The sequence below is a fragment of the Lissotriton vulgaris genome, chromosome 2_1 (genome assembly GCF_964263255.1).
Source record: "Lissotriton vulgaris chromosome 2_1, aLisVul1.2, whole genome shotgun sequence".
In the NCBI taxonomy this organism is placed as follows: Eukaryota; Metazoa; Chordata; class Amphibia; order Caudata; family Salamandridae; genus Lissotriton; species Lissotriton vulgaris.
In genome coordinates this window covers 717,927,713-717,949,429 of record NC_141687.1, presented here as the reverse complement: position 1 = coordinate 717,949,429, position 21,717 = coordinate 717,927,713, and the positions used below count along the sequence as shown (strand labels likewise).

The 21,717-nt window shown below is 43.7% G+C and overlaps 1 protein-coding gene across 1 annotated transcript in view; it reads right to left on the bottom strand.

Moving 5' to 3' along the window:
* Positions 1 to 21,717, bottom strand: part of LOC147731035 (uncharacterized) — a 212,417-nt gene that overhangs the window by 86,924 nt on the left and 103,776 nt on the right. Inside the window, exons 3-4 of the mRNA XM_086958670.1 lie at positions 20,853 to 20,959; positions 1,283 to 1,456 (exon numbers count right to left, since the gene is read on the bottom strand). Of these exons, the coding sequence (XP_086814796.1) occupies positions 1,283 to 1,456; positions 20,853 to 20,959 (281 nt within the window). The remainder of the gene's footprint in view (positions 1 to 1,282; positions 1,457 to 20,852; positions 20,960 to 21,717) is intronic.

Below are 21,717 nucleotides of genomic sequence, written 5' to 3'. Positions count from 1 at the left end.
TGCGAGTTTGGAAGGATGGGAAGAGAGATGTGGGATATTATCTATAGGCAGCTAATGGACAGATCCAAGAGAGGAGCTTACATATCAATTGTTTAGAATTGTTAGCAGGTTTATTTGCAGTTCATTGTTTCATTCTTGACAGGGTAAAGTGTTCAGAGATGCTTCATATGGACAATGTGTCAGTGGTGAACATAATGGGGGGTGTGCGGTCAAAATGCTTTGACTCATGCTTATTTAAGCACGCTTTATCGCCGGAGTGGGCTCCATTCCCACATGTGGCTCAGTATCTGGCACATTGTTTGCTGAGAGAGATACCTAAAGAGGTAAGGACTAGATTGAGATACGAAAGATTTTTTGGACTTATTGTTTGAGCAAAGGGGTTACAGTTAGGGCAGAATATATACCCGGGTTAAGCAATGGTATTTTGAATTGATTTTCAAGAAATTTCAGGGCTTCAAGCTATTGGAGGTTGAACAAAGAAGTGTTTCTGTGATTGAAGGAAGTTTGGGGTCCTTTCGGGGTGGATCTATTTGTGAACAGGTTGAACTGTGAGTTAGAGAAGTTCTTCAGTTGGAGACTGGACCTAAAAGCATCCGGAGTGGATGCCTTCTTGGAAGAATGTAGGGGGTTACCGCCATACGCTTTACTTTCCTTTGTCATGCAGCGATTGTTGATTCAGGTTTGCAGGCGCAGGGAGGTAGTGGGAAAGATATCTTCGTTTTGGAGATCACAGGATTGGTGACCTCTTATAATGGAGATGTCAGTGGATTGCCTGATACGCCTTCCAAAAATCAAAGATCTGATTTCAGACCTTCATGCGGAGTTTCACAACCCGATAGAGATGGGGCAAATAGCTTTGATAGCATGGAGGATTTCACAAGACAGTGAGTGGAAGATGTCAGTGCAGTTTCAACCCAGACAATCACCATCCTACAGGAGCAAAGTGCAATCATGGCAATTTCTTCTTATCTTGCAGGATTATGAGTCACCACCAACACTGAAAAGGATTATGGAAGCATGTTCAGAAAGCACTTCTTGTTCAGTTTTTTTCTTTATAAATAAATAAAATAAAATGAATGAGCAAGAGAGGGCTGCTTGGTATGTAGAAAGAAAACCTCGAACCATCATCCACAAAACCCCAGAAAGCATTATTTATATATTGAGGTTGGAAAATCAAAACTACTACCACAAACTGAGTATGTCTACTGAAAAAGCAAACAGCAACAAACCAAATGTTCCTTTTCCCATGTGGACAAAACAAACCATGATATTTCAGCCTCACCTTCCACCCTGGCTTTGCACTGTATCTATAATAGGGGAAATGGTCTTCCACCCAAGTGTAGATCTGTTTCAAGGTCATTCTCTTGGCCTGTGAGCTTCTGATAGCAAGTTGTATTATTTCAGAATAGGATTTGGGTGGTCGCTCTTTTGATCGAGTCCTGCAAGTTTTATCAGACTAAAAGAAAACAAGAAATTATATTAAAAACTGTCAGCAGTGTAATAGAAAGAACATTTAATGTACTTACTTAGTAACAACAAATACAATGTGTTTCTTCTATCAGCCTGGCATTATCATTAACAATTACGTCACCAGTATAATCCACACAAACAACTGTCCCTTCTCAAACACCATTGCACAGCTTAATGAGTTATAAACCTGGGGAAATGAAATGCTAGTTCAGGCTGGAACTTTTAGAAATTGTGACTACTTGTCCAATCAGGGCAATGAACCATGTCCCCACTATTGGTTTGTAGGTGTCTAACGTGTCCAAAGTAAAAGCTATTGAAAGCGTTCAATCCTTTCTACAAATGATCCAAAAGACACCACTCTAGGTTGTTTCAGAAAAGGTTTCTAAAATGTTCTCGGAACTTACACTGGAATACTGTGATACTTAATCAATTTAAAATGGTCCTTTCAAACTATTTTTTTCCCATTTTAGGCAAAAATGCTCTAAATATTGCCAAACATGTTACATTTTCACCGAGTAAATAGGTGAAATCAGGTGCAACCGGTAAGGGGGGGGGGGACTAATAACTGTTCCACTCAAAGCCATAATCAAGGTTGTCCTCGCATGAATTGCAAAAAAAGACATATTTTTATTTATTTTTTCTGCCAAGGGTTACCATCATTGGTTTGATCAAAACATTTACCAATGTAATAAGCAAACCATGTTTTCATTGGTGGCACCTTTTCTGTAATTCAGAGACATGTTTGATTGAGTTACTCAATTCCATTATAGAATGATCATCCCACTGTTTTTATTTTTACATGCTGGATTATTAAATAAAATCAGTTTAAGTTTCTGGTTCAATTAAATGTCAGAATACCAAATGTATCTCAGGTTAAGGAAAGAGAAATGTATATTTGGTGCTGAACAAGTCAAGTATCTGGGACATGTTATAATCCAAGGAGTCAGGCCTAAGAACAGTTTGTAGAAGGAAGCAGAATACGCTACAGAACCAGAAAGCAGACAGAGCAATTCATTACTTTCTTCCACTGACGATACTCAACTTTATGTAAAGGTATCTTCTCTAAAACCGGACAAAAAAAATACATATGTTGTTGCAGTTACATCATCATTTCTTTGCGCATCACACATATCTCATGATATCAGAGTGCAATTTGCTTCAAATATCCATCAAATCATATTCTATCATCATGTGGGCAATGGTGTGTTTTTTTTGCTTCTCTTACTACTATGGAGGTCATGTCAAGATCCATGTTGCTAGTTTCTTCAAAACTGTAGTGTCCCCCTTAAGACTTCAATTCTAATACTTAGGGATGGTAGCTCATGCTTCAATTCACCTTAATAGCAGATCTTCATAAATGGTGACTTATTTAATAAACTGTTACGCAATCCGAAGTGTGTAGCAAATTGCCTGGCTGACAAGATGGTGCAATGTAGTGCTGCTCTAAATTTAATATTAAAGTCTTTTAATAAATCTGTGTCAAACTTCTCCATTCTATAGTATGCCTGAAAGGTCCGCATGAGCTCCCACAGCATGTGAAGTTGATAATTATTTTTTTATAAACCTTTTTATTTGATTTAAACTACTACGCAATGCAATACACATCATTAACCTCATGCACCATTGGTTCAACCGCAGACATGTCGTAGTTACACCACCATTAACTTTTACTTCAGCTTACAGTTTCTGATTATATTATTAAAACTCCTTTTTTTCCCTCATTCCCCGAAACTCATCCCAGCCTCTTGTACTGGCAGTAAAGAGATTATTCCACTGGCCTCAGATTTGTTTTTCACATTTTCTAGTGCAAACTCTACTTTATTTGTCACACTTTCTGCCTCCATGCACCAGTCTGAAGGCCTGATTTAAGGTTTGTCGGACAGGGTATTTGGTCGCAAATGTGATGAAGTATCTTTCCTTCCAAACAGACTGTCCACCAGCCCTATTTATGGGTGAAAGGACAGCCACCTATTTGTCAACTGAGACCGCATTGGCTCTATCAACAGAAAGCTTTTTAAATTAGCCCATCGGAGGAAAGGCATTACACGCCCACTCGTTTTAGGGTGGACCGTGTCATTTTTCTCTTCTGCCCATCACTGCCAGGTGAAACCTGTGAGGGACAGAACAAAACAAATACTGACAACCAGATAGAGGGACAAAAACTCGCTTGGTGTGGGATTATTAGAGTTTTTCTTTCTTTTTTTTTGCAGTAACATACTCCCGGCTTGGTTGTTTGTTTTTGAAAATCAAAAACTTTGTAAAAGGTTGGTGGATGAACAATAAAATGGACAATTTGCAGCTTAACAGGACCCTCAGTGACGCCGGTTCCATGAAGGTACAGAGATCACTATTGGGCCAATGGTGATGTCTGAATTTGGCGGAAAGTAGTACGTCAGGGTGGAAGATGATAGTCAGGCTGGCAGATAACATGTCCTCCAACACACTCAAGGATGGAGTACCATAATCCAACGTTTAAATCTGGCTCTAAGCCTTAATAGTTGGCGCCCATACACTACCCCATGAAAGCTCAATATTTTGCTTCACAATATTAATGCCAGATTGACCCACTTTTTTGCGTTCATTAATTGCTAGACAATCTTAGATCGTAAATTATATTTGCTGGAGGGAAAATACAATAGGCCTGTCACTGACCTTATGAAGCTTGTCTCCTACACTATTTCAATAGGCCTGTATTCCTGGACACATCCAAATAATGTAATACAATGAGCAGAATGAATCCTCTCAAGCAGGCTGACAAAGTAACTGTTTGTAATTATTCATTGGCATGTCTAGTTTACCACCTGGTAGGTTTTCAAACCTGCAGCACCATCAGGGAAGGCTCTTACCTGAAGAGCCTTCAGAAGAAGCGTTATTATGCCAGTCTTAGAGTACTCCGGGATGCTGTTCTACATTCCCTACCCCGCTTTCAGATGATCGGTTCCTGCATATTGTGATCATCGCTGGCCAAAATGTAATATGTACATTCAAATCTTGTGCAGGAATACCAACAGAGCTTGATTTCATTACAGCAGGAGCATTGCTTTCACAACAAGTATTAGTAGGAATAGAAGATACCAGAGCAGACAGTGTAAGCTGCATGAAAAAGGTAGGAGTTTAATGCTGAGGAATAAAAGGATAATCCAACTGCTTCCAAGACCATATCACTAGATCAGGCATCTCCATTAATTAGCCCATGAGCTCTCCTGTGTGTAGGCCATAAAATATTTTGCTTGGTTGAATTAATTTATGTGTACCCACATTTTCAAAACTCATTTGGACTACTAGATGCTGGTTTTCGACTCTGACAGGCCACTGAAGCCTGCTACCCAGGCCCCTGTGCTCTCTCTCTAAAACTGATGCATGTGAATTGGCACCCCCAACTGGAAAGTCCCTAGTATATGGTACCAGTGGTTCCCAGGGCAGGGTGTTAAAGGAGTCACTAGAGCCTGAAGCACTGTTAGTGCCCCCCTGAGTGACCCAAGTTAACTAATGACTGCAGGAGCGGTGTAAACTGCTCAAACTCAACGTTGCCTTCGCAATGTGTAGTGATAGAGCTAAGATTTCATCTAACAAATTTTAATGACAAAAGAAATGATTATGACAACATTTAGGCAAATGATGGCAAATGTGTGTTAAGTTCCACGTTATTGAAAATGAAATACAAATAAAATGTATCGTAAAAGCATGCCAATGAATACAGTTTTTTTAGACATATTATGTGTTTAATTATTATTGATGTGACTATTAATCATGAAATGTTATTCTTGTTGAAACCACAGGTGCAATGTTGGCTACAAAAGGCAAGAAAATATGTTTTAAAAAATAATCATGAAATGTTATTCAATCATTCAAATGTGCTAGAAAATGTAGGAGAAAATGTCACATTATGAATTTTTATTACTGATGGATTTGATTTTCATGTAATGAATATGAAACTAATAAGACTAAAAATATATATATAAATGTGAAGCAGATTGATTTTCATAGTAAAAGGACAAAATTATTATGCCATGTTATGGTGTGTGCAGCGAAAAAAAAGTAGGTGACTACCTGAATATACTTAAATGTGCCTTAGTGAAACTTCTTTAACATAGGCTTTATATATGTATTAGATGAACAACACAAACGATAAAGATTAATACACATTTTCTTATATGGGTAATGTTGACAAATTTACAAAACATTTTTTAGGAATACTTACATGCAGTAATTATGAACAAATTGAATTGCTTATTTATGTATTTGGAAGTTATTATGCTAACTTCAGTTTAACATGCAATTCACAATTTAACATGGCCATTGTAATATGTTAGCCATTTTTCATGTAAGCCTCATTTTTACTCTCCTTCTCCAATGATGTCATGGACTGAGTATTCTGAAGCGTATGAGAATATTCCTTAAACTAGCAAACTGTATTGAAATGGTAACTGTTTATTTTTACATTGTCTGGACCGAATAGTGTGGTTGCAACAAATATTGTACAATTCTGGAACAGCTGTTTGAGAACGGAACTTTTCCTATCCTCATGTAACCATCTTAAATGTCTTATTGTTTAATGGGTCCTATGCTTACATGACCTAAGGGAACTGCGTAATCAACATACTTAATTTTTCCGGATTGTATCTTCTTTCCTGCTACATCACATTCATCTCACTTTGGACTGACCAATGGAATTGAGTGGTCTGACTATTTTGGTGATGTCAGGCGGTGTCACCTCGGAAACCATTCGAGTAAAATTGTTCCATTTTGGGAGTGAGCGTGATCAGCAACGGCTGTTTCTGTGATATGGGTTTCTGATTTGTTTCAGACAACAATTCTGCTGTTGGGACAAGGACTAGTTGCTGCTGACCGGTGTCCTGATGCAGATTGAACCTTTCGGCTGAAGGGTTCTTGTCAAGCGATGGTGACAGCGACAGACAGATTGCTGTCGTGGCAAATTGGAACAGGTTACTTGGAACTTTACTGAACTTTCCTGAGAGTTTTTACAAGGCTTACCTGGCTTCCTAATCCTACTGACACATATGCTGTACATTTCCAAATCTCCCTAGGCTAAGGATGATTTTCTTGTTTATCCATCGTATTCACCCAAATGTCAGAGGCTCAGTATAGTTAATTAAATCTTTTACTAAATAATTATTAGGGCTGGATGTTATCTTATTTGAATGCAAATGTTCTTTACCTATCATTCCTATCATAAAGGCCATCACCCAAACCTGGCTCAATCATCTAACCGCACTAAATGTCCACCCCACCATCGAGGACTCGGCGAAATCCCTTGGCATCACACTTGACTCCAATCTCGACATGCAGCAGCATATTAGCAAAGCAACCAAGGGTGCCAACTTCCAAATCAACACGCTGAGAAAACTCAAACCCTTCCTACCACCCAAGGACTTCCGAACTGTTGTACAAGCCCTAGTCATTCCTCGCATATACTACGGAATTGTGGCTCTCAGCGGGCTCCCCCTAACAACAACGGCGCCCCTACGAGCCTCCTTGAACGCGGCCGCAAGGCTCATCACTGGTTCAAGAAAACACTCGCACATATCCCCTGACCTAAAAGCCCTGAACTGGCTGCCGTTTGAAGCCAGAGTACAGCTGAAAATTGCCTGTATGACACATTCGGCCCTACACCACAAGGCACCCAACTACCTCACTCACAAACTGACTATATCAGGAGGCTCAAGATCCAACAGTAGCACAAAGAATCTCCTCCTGAAACCTCGCAGATTCCGGAAGGAAAAAACATACAAACGCTCCTTCTCAGGAATGGCACCCAGGATCTGGAATGCACTCCCGCCAGAAACTAGGCTTATCCCCTCCTCTGTACTTTTCAAGAAAGAGGTAAAAGCCATCCTTATGGCTAAGTTCACCTGAACCCTATTGCTACTGGATCAATGACAGTACAGGGCTCCTAGTCTAGCGGCTACCTGATTGCTTATCTATATTAGACTCTTATACGACTGCTACTGGACCAAAATCATAGCACGGATGCCTCAATATTTGTTTCCAGATTGTTTACTAGGGCTGTACACTGTGACCTGAGTGCCTTACTAACTTGAAATCCATTCACTACTGCCTATTATTCTGTTCTCAACAGTGTGTTTACTCACCCTCTGGGGTGCTATAATCTTACACGAATCGTCATTGCACGGCTTCAATATTATTGCTTCTTGACTGTTATTAGTGTGCATACTCTTGTGCGAGTACTACCCTACTTTGCAACTCACGCCCTACCGTATATTACACTGTTTTCAAAAGTTTGTTTTCCTACCCACTGTTTCTGTAAAGCGCTCTGATATCTGCAAAGATCTTGTTCGCGCTATATAAAACTCTAAAAATAAATAAATAAATAAATAAATTCCTTGTGGGTAAATCATTTTGGTTTTTGAGTCACTACAGTCACTGGGGAAGTTTTACCTGATTGTAAGGAAATTGAGCTGACAATACAGTTATCCTATTTCTGGTTCTGATTGGTTGACTGTCCATCCTCCAAATATCCAACCCCTTTCAGCACAGAACCAGAACCATTGGAGGACCAACTGTATGTATAAGGTAGCGAAAAGTTAAGAATATATGTGGAAATGTATACATGGGCCCAGTTAACACTACAACAGTTTTTCTGGTAGCATGTTGGAAGATTTACTGTCTGACAAAGTTAGGATACAAGGAGGATGAATATTGAGGCTACTATAGATTTAACCCAAAATCAAAGTACAGTAAAGATTGAGTAAGTACCAGTCATGAAATTGACGAGACAACGAAGCATTGGTGTGAGTATTAATAGGGTTTGAGCCTTGCTGCTGCTTAAAGTGTAATTTGCAAAAATGTACTGTGCAATGTTTTTAGGGTTTATGCTTGAGTGAAATTCTTTCCTGTTGCGGAGTTGAAATTGTTATCGAGTCCGAAGTGGCCCAAGATCCCAGGATATACTCCTAAGGGTTGTCTCAGCATAGCATAAGCTGAGTAAGATTGTCTGCTGTGGTTTTGAAGGTGCTGTACATGAGACGTCATGGGCAGTACTTCCAGAGAAGGGAACTTTTGTGAGAGTGAGAAGTTACAATCGTTAGGGTTTTTCTCAGTGCACTGAGAATATTCATAAGGATTTAAGTGAGATCGCACTGGTCGAGATTTCGCTTGGAATGTGTGATGAAATGATGTTCTAGGAGTGAGTGAAAGTCAATAAAGTTCTTTGAGAGCATTTTCCACCCCTCAAATACTTCTCTCTCCACAGCGCGGGGACACGCCGGGAGGCGTCACCAGGCGCTTTACAAACCCCTATAATAATAATTCGTACACCGCTGCTTTGTAATATTTTTCGTGGTAACATTTTTGTTTCAATAACGTTTGTTGGAGAAGTGCAAACTGAATTGTAAAGGAGAGGTAGCTGCTACAGGGAGTTAAATGGCATCCTAGAGTGTCACACTGTGATTGGTAGGTTAGTGTGAAACTGTGCTAGGATAGGTTGACATAATCATAGAGCTGTGCTGGTACTGGTGGTTTGGACGAAAACAAGGAAGTATTTCCTAGAATTGCTGTGAGAAGTATTTGTAAAAGACAATTGGAAGATTAATTGGGACAATGAAAAATGTTAAGAATATAAAGACAATAATACAAGGAGATGTGACCGTACCCACTAGAGATGGGGTACCCATACAACCAGAGGGTAAACCTACTCTGTATATGACTCAAGTGAGACTTACTTAAACAATCTATACTGTGACAAAGTAACATTTGCCTTCCAAAGATCCAAAAATCTTAAAGAACTGTTGAAGACGCCAACTAAGGAGAAACAGAAATGGAAAGGAATGTTAAAATGTCTGAACTGCATTCATTGTAACAACGTTATGCTGGGCAGTATAATGATGCATCCCACCAAAGGATATCCCATTGAGTTATTCCACACTAGTACTTGCGACACCATGAACTGCATCTACGCCATCAAATGCCAATGTGGCAAAATTTACGTAGGGCAAACGGAACGCAAAATTAAAGTTCGCATTACCGAACATAAAAGCAACATCAGGCTTGTTAACTCTAAATCTTCTTTAGCATGCCAATGGAAAGACGCTGGACATCAGATTTCGCAATTAAAATTCATGGTTCTGGAGACGATTTCGCCACGACCAGACATGGATCCAGTAAAACAAAGACTCAGAGCAGAATTTTTCTGGATCAAAAAACTGAATTCGAACCATCCTATTGGTTTAAATGATCGCGTGGAACACGCTTGCTTTCTATAACTGTATGAAGATACCACATTGACCTAAGAATGACTCTGATCCCCGATATCCTGTCTAGTACAGTAAGATGAACCTTGCATGCACTCAGGTTCATGATATGTGTAATGGTTGTATGATTACTTTCTTGCATTTCCATTGTTTTCGTTTAACATCTGCATTATGCTGGGAAATAATGCCCCGGGAAATAATGTACTCATTAATTGCAATGTTGTATTGTGATGTCAGCACACTCAGGTCACATGCTGGGGGCCTCTGACTATTGGCGTGATCGTATTGGTTTAACTCGCGATCACGTGACACGGGTTCAACCAATAATACACTTGCTTGCATTTGGGTCTACTTGACCATTTGAACATTGAAACTTCGTGAGGCGCGGCGGCGTCCGCTTTCCGTAAGTCATTTAATGTTTGTTTCGTGCAGGTTGCCTGGCATATGTTTTTCTTGTGGTATTTTGGAATTATATTTGACACTCGCATTTATCACATACGTATTTCGGTCTTTAATGCCTGTAGATGAAGTGAACAGCGTATGTGTAACTTTTGTTCAGCATTGCTTTGCGGCTTGTTTTGATTCATTGTTTTGGCAATATGTTTCCATTACATGTTATTTGTTTTTGAAAGTATTCATGTGTACTGTATTTAGGAGTGACTAATCCGGTCCTGTTTGTCCCTTATTTCAGACCCCTGACGAAGGGTCAGATGTATATGACCCGAAATGCATTGGGTGAAGTACTAACAATATGGTAAACGCTACCTACGTGACATAAGAACTGCATTATGTACACCAAGAAATGATGTTTACATTTGATTGATCAACTTTTCATTGAAAATTTGAAACTGGATCAATAAATTGATGAAATATGGATAAGAAACCTTGATGTTTCCAAGTTAATTCGACGCTCAGCCTTGAGGATAGATTTCTCTATCGCTCAACACTTTCTGTCAATTTTAAAGGCACGACCTGACTTTGTGCGACGACTAGAGCGCAGAACTGAAATTACATAAGTTGTTCTTCAAAAACAGTGAATAACGAGTGCACAGGGATTACACACTATCTCAAGTGAGAGGTTATCATATATGTACATGGTTAGAGAATTGGATGAAGTATACAGAGAAAGACAGGCCTTTATCTTTCCCACAATATGAAACCTTTAACAAACAAATTCTTGAAATTTGAGGAGACAGTTATATGAACTTAAACTACCTATGAGACTTATGCAATTTGAGGCTCTTGGAGAATGAGAACGTGTTGCCCATCAGAAAGAATAACTGAAATATTGAGGAAGTTACAAAAACACTTTAAATCGGTACGGCCAGATGGGATGGCCAACAGAAAGCATGGAGAACAAATATTGCAGAAGGAACACAAATGTATCCTGTATTAGTTGCAGAGGAAGGTGAAGGAGAGAAATGTAAGGAGAAGAAACAACTTGAGGACTCCCAGATATTGGCATTGACTGATGAGAATGAGATAGACAATGAATTTTTAAATGAGTTATTGTTAAACCATCTTTCACTATATAATGAGGATTAACCTCTAGTACGGCCAAATTCTTTTATTGGAATTTTACCAGATGCACCTTCGATGCCCACAAATTCAAATGTGCATAATCCTTTCCTAACTGTAGTATAGACACCCAAAGGAACAGAACCTAATTATCCCATGACACTGAATGCTCCTGATGCTTTTTCAGATCTAGTGACCATAGGACCTGTGGTTACAGTCTATCAATCAGGTAAAGAAAGACAACAGGTACATTCAGAGAAATAGATACTGTTCCTAGGAAATAGAGTATGGAGCAAATTAATTCAACATCGATAATTTCAAAATCTGACAATTCTCTTTGAGGAAATGGATTAGGATTTAGTGTAGATAAGGTTTTTTTAATAGAGTACTATATAGCGCGGACTAGAACCGAATATATCAGTTATCAGAGTGCTTTATATGAGCACCAGTTTCATTACAGATGGACACATTACGGGGTGATTAAGTGATTTGCCCAGAATCACAGGTTGTTAAGCGTTGTTGCCAAGTTCACCCAAATGTATTAAATAACTAAATGAGACGGACCCCATTACCTGATTTAGCTGAAAGAAATATGGAAACCCCTAGTAGAGGAATTCAAGCTCTGAGAGGGGGAGCTTTACAAATGGGTTCACAAGTGTTTGGAGGGACCAAGTGGAGGGTCGCAAGGAGATATTTTGGAAAGACGGATAGACCCTACCCCACAAGAACTTGATGATTGGGTTATAGAGATAGCATCATCTACATTTGATAAAGGTGCAGATGTCCAACGTAATGCTGTTCAGAGAGATTCAAATGAAAAATCACTCGCTGTAGCCAAGCTTAAGGTGGAATTTGAGGAAATGATCTTATGTATTATAAATCCTGGTAGATTTATTTATTATCGGGATGACGGATTGTTAATCATGTGTAAGGTTGTTACTCGATGAAATAGAATTACCCATGATAAATTAGCTAAATTAGCACAGATATATGGGGTGGGCATACAAAATCAAAGTCATTACAGAAATAAAAATTATTTTACATTAGGTTTTAGTGACCGAGGCCTCAAAAACATGAAACCTCATGGAAAAGATTACAGATTAAGGAATTGTTTACACTCAGAAAATTGGGTGAGTTGGAAACATGGGAAGGCAGATGGGGCAAAAAGAAGGAAACAAAGAAAATGGTCATGCCAATGTATTTAATGTTTGAGGAAGAACAATCAGGAATAAAAATACTTATGAGAGATGGACAAGGCCAGAAATATTGTCTTTTACAAATGATTTACCAAAACTAAGAGAGAAACCTGTTGAGTGGTACAAGTAAGTTGAGAGGTTTGTTAGGATATCGATTCGGTTTTGAAGGATTTGGATAAATTATTTGATATAGTAGCCCCAAGTGATTTATGGACCTAATACAAAATTGCTATACATTAGCCTGAGACTGAATCTGCTAGGGATCCATTAACTGGTGCACTGTCAGCTGAAGTAATGAACAAAATATAATCAAGACATTACATATTTGGAAGGAAAACTTTCTCCAAAGGAAATTGATTGGGTAAAGACAGACAGGACAACCCAGAAGTAGAATGAGACAGTGCATGCTTATTATGAACGACTTCAGCAGGCTTTCAAAGAGTACAGTGGAATGAAAAATGTGACCGGAAAGGATACAAGACATTTTGTGAATCTGTGTGTGTACAGATTAAGACCTGAAATAAGTGCTAAGACCCAATAGCATTTGACTTGTTGGCAGAGCAAAATGATTGAAGGAATTCTCCGATATGCCAAATATTGTGGAGATTTGCTGGGCACCAAGCATAAGACATTGAAAGAGAAGTTGATATTAGCAAAAATGAAGACAGCAAAGAAAGGTTACATGGGCGTTGGTGGAGATTGTGCAATTGTAGTACAAGGAAATGGTCACATGAATTTGGGAATGCGAGGAGTAGCAGGTGGACAACAGGGTGCACCGACTCGAGGTAGAGGTGTACCTATAGAAATGTTGAAAAAGACTAATCCGTGGCACATTTGTGGAAAGTTTGGGCATTGGAAGCACAAGTGTCAATTTAGTCTATTGAATTAAATGAATGAACAGGTACCACGGGGGTGGTGTAGCCGGCTGCAAATTGGCTGCACCTTGAGTGGGCTCTGCCGGCCAAGTCTAACATCGTAAATAATCCTGCAGGCATTTCGCTCATCGCCATCTGGACTCTGCACCATCGCCACTCACCTGCTCTTGTGGCATGCTCCGAGCCTCCTCCTGCCTTCCTCGGCCGCTGTGTGGGTCCTGGGCGCGGCCTCCCTGGCCTCCTGGACCCGATGGCGTGATTCGACCCGGCACCGGGTCTGAACTGGATGCGGAACCTCCACTACCTGACCAGCTGAACCGGTAGGTGCCGCTGCTGCGGAGGCGTGCTGCGGCGGGGTTGGGGACGCGTTCGTTGAACCGCCCGGCCTGTGCGCTCTTGGGTGCCCTTCTTATCTCTTTGTCGCCCGTAGCTTAGGCCTCCCTCATCAGGCCTTGCGAATCGGGCGGCGCGCCCCCCTCGATTCCCCTGCTGCGTGCAGCCTTCCTCCCGCTGTGGCCCCCGGCTCCCCGGCGTCCGTGATCGGTGGCTGCCACACCGGCCCTCTTAGCATCTGGGCCCCTTGCTGCGGCAATCTAGGCTCGCCAGACGCAGTGATCCCTCGGAGGCGGCCAAGCGCTGCGCTCCTACTTGCCGCCTCCCATCCGTCTGAGTGCCTCCAAGGCCTGCGGCCGCCGATTCCTGCCGGCCCCGCCTCCTGGGACACTGTTACACGGAGGGTGAGTCATGCAGCATTGGGCCGCCATACCTCAGGATCCGGCCGAGGCACGGCCCACCATGTCTGTTTGCACCCTGCTGGGTCCTGCTGCCACGTCAATGCAGTGCTAATGCTTTATCTGCCCTCGCCCCAGTGCCTGCCTAACATGGCTGCTTCTACTCCTGCTGGTCCTGCTGCTGCACCAATGTTGTGTTGATGCTCATTTGCCCCCAACCCAGTGACTGGCCCACCTGGCTGCATCTACCGCTGTGGGGCCGTCTGCCTGTGCCCCGCATGGTGCTTTTCGTCTACATTGTGTTGTGGTTCCCCCTGGCCTGTGTCCCTGTGGCCCTGTAGTGTGCTGGCTCCACTCGACAATCTTGCTGCCTGTGACCAATTGCTCCTGCTGGCCCACCCTGGGCCGGGCCCTCCTGCCCCTTCTTTATACTGGCAGGTTGGTGTGCTATTTGAGGCAACCACACAGTACTGGCCAAACTGCCCATTGGGACCATTCTTTTATTGCAACCAGCTCATCTGTGTTCTGATCCCGGGCGTCACTGCAGCTGTCCGTTGGGCCTTTCCTCACAACTCTCTCCTGCTGCCTGGTCACACCTCGAGCACACTGGTTTCCTTCCTCCACCGGCGGCCTCACCTCAGTTGTCAGACTGCCCCGCTCATCTGCGACCTCCGGCCATGGGACAAACCGACCCCAAGCAGCCCAAGATCGCCTTTAACCAGCGGCGCCATACGCGCCAGGAGAGTGCCGGTGCGGATGGGGATGGGGTGACCCCTTGGCTCCGTCTGACATGGTGCAATCCTGTGAAGACGACCTGAAGGCCATCATATGGGACGTCAAATCCACGGTCACCACTATAGCAGCGCAGTTGGATCAGCTGTTGGCCCGCCTTGACAGTAAAAGTCCGGGCTGACTCTCACGATGCCCGACTCCTTCATGTTGAGTCCAGAGTGTCTGACGCAGAGGATGCTGCTAACCAAGACCACCAGAAATTGTTAAAGATGGACAAGATATTAGCCATTATCTGAGACAAGAACGAAGATTTGGAGGAGAGCTCACGAAGGAGCACCCTTCATATTACTGGAGTGCCCGAATCCACCAACATATCTCGCATGGAGGATTATGTGGAGCAGCTGGTCCGTGAGCTCTTTGCCGAAGTTCTCTCATCCGTTTTTATAGTTGAGCGGGCACATCATTCCCTTGGCCCCGTTCAGCCCCAGGCCTGCTGGCCCGTTCCATCATAGCAAAAATGTTAAACTTCAGGGACTGAAACACCATCCTCTGGGCGGCCAGGGAAAAAGAGGACATTCGCCACCAGGGTAACTCCCTCTCGTTCTACACGGATTACACCACCACAGTCCAGGCGGCACGCCGTGAGTTTCCGATCTTAACGCCAGGGTGTACGCTGGGCGACGCCATGCCCCGCGGGATTATTCCCAATTCGGACATTGACTCTTCCACGCCTAGTTGTGGGTCCTGGGGGTGGGTGCGGGCGGTATCTCAACCTGTTTGAGGGATTGGTGTGGGTGAGGGGTGGGTGTTGGTTTTCTGGGAATTGTTGGCTCCTTCCGAGGCGCATTTGTTTTTGTCAATATGTATTGTTTTTTTCTTTAGTTTGCATTGTTACATCAAGCTGTACTTGCTCTGCCATGTCATGAACCAGCACTATGCGTACATCCCCACCATCCCCACGATTTCGTTCTTGGGCACGGCACTTATCAGCATCATACCCTCTGGGCTTAATGCTTGTGGCTCTCCTTCGCAGCCTTGCTCTCTGTTGCGCCCAGCCTTGGGTCATCCTTTCCTATCCCCTTTAAGGTCGCACTGCTTGTTATCTTCACGGGCGACCACCGCAGACTTACGCATCTGCAGGAGCGCCCTGGCCAGATACACCACGCTCCGCATGTCTACTCCTCACAATATGCTGATATGACAGATGCTATTTTCATGGAACATCCGTGGTCTAAACGGCCACAGTAAGGCTCAACTAGTTCATGCGTATCTCCTCTGGCACAAGGTGGACATTTGCTTGCTACAGAAAACTCAACTGCTCCCTGCGTCAGCTGCCAGGCTCCACTCCCGGCACTGGGGAGAGTCTCACTCTTCCTTTTATTCCAACTATTCTCGTGGGGACCCTATCCTTAAAAGCTGGGGACTCCCTTGGCAAACTTCTTGCGCAGTCACTGATCCCGCGGGATGTTTAGTTATTCTCCACGGCTCCCTCCAAGCCCAACCTTTGACGATTGCTGCAATATATGGTCCTAACAATGACGACTCTGACTTCTTTGCGCTGGTTTGGCAACACATCTCCTCCTTTGGCCCTGCTGCGCTCCTCTGGTGAGGGGACTTTAATGTTACATTATCCACTGTCCTTGACCGCTCCGGCTCTCATGCACCACACCCGCACGCTGCTTCCCTATTAGCATCCATCCTTGCTGAGAATTCCTTGTATGATGTTTGGCGGCACGTGTGCCCTGATGCTCGCAAGGGTACCTGCATCACTGGCACTCTGGGTTGTTGGTCCCGGCTAGATCTGTGAATCTCCTCCCCGGAGGTTCTTTCCTGCTCTCCTCCGTCGACCATAGGGCGCGCACTCTCTCGGATCACATGCCGGTTCAACTCTGTCTCCGTCTGCCTCTATCTCCTTGGTGCGCCTTCTCCTGGTGGCTCCCCTCCAATGCGCTGCACGACTCTGTCTTCCGTGACGAGAACCCGAACGCGATCGCTAACTACTTTGAGCTTAATGTTGGCTCTGTGAACTCTCCCTCCACTCTCTGGGAAGGATTCAAAGTCGTCATTCATGGCAAATGTATCTCTAAGCAGTCCGGGGTCTTGATTTCCATCCGCAACGCTCTAAATAAACTGGAATCCGAAATTAAATCACTGGACTCCTCCCATGCTCTTGACCCCAGCCCCACCACACTCACCCATCTTCGCGAGAAACACACCGAATTCACTGAGGAGGCCAATAGAGAACTCTCTTTCCTCTGTAGGGAGGACAGAGCGCGCTGCTATGGTGAGGGCGACCGCCCCGAGAAAACATTGGCCAGCCTCCTCCGTCCGTGCTGCGTCCTTTATTACAGCACTCCAGGATGGTGGCCCAGATCGCACAACCTCCCCTGAAGAAATTAAGGCGCGTTTCATGGATTTCTATCCGCAACTCTACACTGGAGGATCTGCCCCCGCTTGAGTTCTTTGACCAGTATTTCGACACCCTCTGGCTTTTATGGCACGAAAATTATCATCGAGAATTTCTTGAAATTTTAGACACCATAAATAGCATGCCCGGCGATAAGGTGGATGGTTTTCCCGTCGCTTTTCACAAAACTTTCGCTCCTCTTCTGGTACCACATCTGGCCGCAATGTATAACGAATCTTTCAAGAGCGTCCAATTCCCACCCTCGCTCCGAGAGGCTATACTGACTCTGTTCCTAAACCCAGACAAGCCCCCGAGTCGCATGATTCCTACCGCCCACTATCCCTTATCAACATTGACAACAAAATATTCGCCAAACTGCTTGCCTCATGTCTTCTCCCTCTCATCCCGCACATCGCTCTCCCAGATTATTCCAACTTTATTTTGGGCAGCGCTACCTCTCACAACCTCTGGACCATCTTCTCCGTCTTCCACTAAATCAATCCAGCGCTTCCTGCTGTGGCTGCCCTGCTGGACGCCACCAAGGCCTTTGATACTCCGGAGTGGCCCTTCCTATTCTCTCTCCTTCCGCTTCTCGGCTTTGACCCAGTTTTTATACGGAAAATTCTACTTCTCTATACTCTCCCTCCTGCCAGTCTCCAGGTAAATGGCCTGATCTCTGATCCCATTCCCAGTGGTCGTGGTACCCACCAGGGGTGCCCGCTTTTGCCTATGTTATTCGCTATTGGGATGGAACCATTGGCGGCTAGACTCCACCAACACCACACCCAAAAGGGCATCGGGTTCACGGCACGCGCCCTCTTGGTCTCCATTTATGGGGACAACATCACTTTATATGTCCGCCATCCTCAGGAAAATCTCAATCCTTTGGTACGTGAGATTATACGGTTTGGTGGCTACTCAGGCATACAGGTCAACTGGAACAAGTCAATCCTTTTTCCTCTCACGGACGCCACCCTTCCCTTCACTTTGGATTACCCTTTTGTGTGGGAGTTGGGTCCCACGCGCTATTTAGGGGTCAGGTTGAGCAGGGACGGGGACGAACTCTGGAGAGCCAATTTCGGGCACGCGGTGGACTGGCTTGAATCGAAGGTGCAGCTCTGGAGCCGGTTTGCCCCTATCGCTAGCCGGTCGAATTGCGATCATCATGATGGTGGTACTCCCAAAAGTCTTATATTTATTCCTGAACATTCCTGTTCCCCTCACTGCCCAGTTCGTTGATCATCTCTCTCATCTGGGCCTGTAAGCAACCCAGTATCGCGTACGACATTCTCACTCTCCCGATGTGTGTGGCGGTCTCGGTGCTCCTAACTTCAAACTATATGCAATGTGTGCTCAGGACAGCTTTTTGCACTTTTGGCTACACCCCTCACCATTACGCACGTGGCGGATGAGGCGGATCTCGCTGATCCGTGGCCGCTCACTACTGCCCTGTTTGCCCGGCCAAACTCCCACGTTCTGAAATAGACACAGTCGAGACCTTGCGATGGGCTTGGGAAGGGCTCCGCTGCTTCTCTGGTTCCCTATGCTCTCTACAAATTCAATGTCGATAGTTCGCCACCCTGCTTTCCTTCCTTTTCAACCCTCCTGTATGGTTAACCATGCCACCCGTTTGGGGTTTAACACCGTGGCGGATCTCTATCCGGGAAACACATTCTATTCTCCTGCTGATGATTCCGGCCCCATGGATACTCTGCTTTTTTATCAGTTACGGGCAATCTGCCAAACTTTACACCCTCACTCTGGCAGCCAACCCTATCTCCACTGCTCTTGCCCCTGTGGCATGGGGCATGGACCTTGGTATTAAGATCTCCCAAGCTGACTAGCTTTACTGTTGCAACCAGACACGGTGCTTGTCTCCTAACTATCGCTTGCGCCTTACCCACTTTAAATACTTTCTTAGGCTCTATTGTACTCCTGTTCAATTGCACAAGCTGGGACATATCCCCAGCGACAGCTGTCTGCGCCAGTCTGCTCCTGCAGCGGACTTCTCGCATCTTGCCCTGTTGTGCCCCAGGGTCTCTGCTTACTGGTGCAAGGTTTGCTCCGCTATATCAGATATCACTTCCTTGTCGGTTGAGCCCGACTCCCCGCTCTGCCTCCTCGGCTTTGTTAAGTTCTGCCCAGACACTTCCCGCCACCTAATTGCCATGCTGCTTGTCCTCGCACGGCGCAGGGTTGCCATGCGTTAGGGCTGCAAACGTGCACCAAAATTCGCTCAGTGGCTAGATGATGCATCGAGCTGCCAGACACTATTATCTGAATTTTGGGACCTCATTCCAGCTAGATCTCGCCCACATGACATATGGGGACCCCTAGTGTCATACCTCCTTGCTCGCTCCCCCCAGCACCCCACTCCCTCTCCCGTGCTCCCCGCCGGCACTCCGCCCGCGGCGGTCGCTGGTGTTGGTTAGGTAACAGCCTCCACTCCCTATCCCCTCTTCTTGTCAGCAGGGCCTGCCCTCCCCTCTTCCCCGAGACCTGTGAGCCTTATTTCACTGACTGGTCAGTGTCCAAACGTGCCTGTTTATCATTTGCTACACTGTCGTGATATGATGTGCTATGCTCTTGGTTCTCTCTGTGACTTTCAATTGTGCTCATTTACGAGGTGCTTTGACTTAGCGCAAGAATGTAATTTGTCTATTTAACTTTGTCAATAAAACAGATACAGTCTAAAGTAAATGATATGATGCAGAACCAGAAGACTCAAACACTGAAACATGTAAACCTTAACTTGCCACAATCCCAAATGCCTAACATGAATGGTCAGGTTAAAAAATGTAATGCAACCAATGGATAAGTCACAATGACGTTTTCTGAGGGGGGAGGAGGAATGTGTGCTTGGCGCATCCCTAGAGGTAAACCAGAGTGGTCCTAGGCGGCAAGGTAAATGGAACTCCTGTTTCATTCTTTGTTGACACTGGGGATACCGGTTCCACTGTAAGAGCAGAGGAAGTTCCCAACCTACCACACTGGGGAGGAAAAATCCATATTGTGGGAGTTTCAAATCGATTAATATCAATTTTATCAGGTCTTGTAAGTTGATGGATGCTCTGGATGACACACCAGGTCCTTTGATGGCATGTAGTATCAGAAGAGTCATGCCTTGGGCACTAACAATGATAACTTGAAAACAAATGCAAGAGTTAAATTACATCATTCCTTGTAACTTTTGCTTAGTGTTCAGTTTTGTAGGGCATGATGCAAGTCTCAAATTTCTATCTGGTTTTGAACATTTTTAACATGACACACTGCTTCAGTGACTGAAAACTAGCCATTCACTGGACTTCCCCTTGTGCACCCTGCAGAACAGAGCTTTGATGTGAGTCAGTGACAGTATGTGGGGAAGAACTAGGAAGTGACATAGTGAGGAGAATTGAAAACAACTGGTAAAGTAGAAATCCTGCTGTTTGGATGGTGGTAACAAATTACAGGTTGAAATTCACAAGTGTGGGAGGCAGTATATTCATTACAGACACCTCTCTGCATTACCCAATGATATTTACACTACAAATGTTCAGCTACTAGACCTGGAACCAATCATCACCTTTTAGGAAAGGCTCCTTAGTCCGCCTGCTAAAAATGTAGGACAATCTGCAGCCCTCATTTTTCAAAATGCCTCAGAAACAAAAAAGTGTATTCTCAAATACATATGTACGAAACTTAATTATTACCTTTGTCCCTGCACAATTAACCTCTAACTCAGGAATCAAACCCTTGCAAGAAAGTTGTCCTAGCCATTTGATATTTGTCAAGTATTCATCAAGCTCAGTTATTCCACCTGAAACAAAAAGAAAAGAGGAGAGAATACTTGCTTCAGTTAAGAATTATCCCGTCCATTAGTAACCATTTTCATTAAAAATATGGAGTAAGGCAATAATAGTTCAAAAAATAATCCCAAATCAAATACCTTCCTGGGTGCAAATTTCTATGCACACTGGAACACACTGCAATGTGTGCAAATCCGACGTGTGAAACATTTCACCTACTGGTAACTTTCTGGGGGGAAAATGCAGTGCAGACGGTTGGCAGGGCTGCAAACAGGGCATGATCACTGATCCAATGGGCAGATATCACCCAAATTAAATTCCCATTCACATCATAAGTTGAACTGTGCACCTTAAATCTGCCCCATAGTTATAATCATGACCTTAAAAGTGAATAACCACATTGTAGATTCAAGAAATAAACAGTATGCTTTTCAAAAGTATTGCTTGAAGAATATCACAACATCATGTTTATTTTCTGATCTTTTTGATGTATAAAAGTTCAATGGCACACTTTGGTCCTACTATTTATTTTTCTCATTCTCAATTTTAGTCTTTTAAAGGCTTGCAAATGACCTCTGCACCTATTGACTGGGGCCCGGATTCAGAATTTTAATTGTATGTTACGATTGAAAAAAAACAAAGACATTTCTGAAAATGGTCTCACTGTAGACAGATTAATCTTGCTGGAATGCAGAAACATAAACAGTAAAACAGTAAACATCTCTCTTTCAAACAATACCAATTATTCAAACTCTAATGAATCATTTAA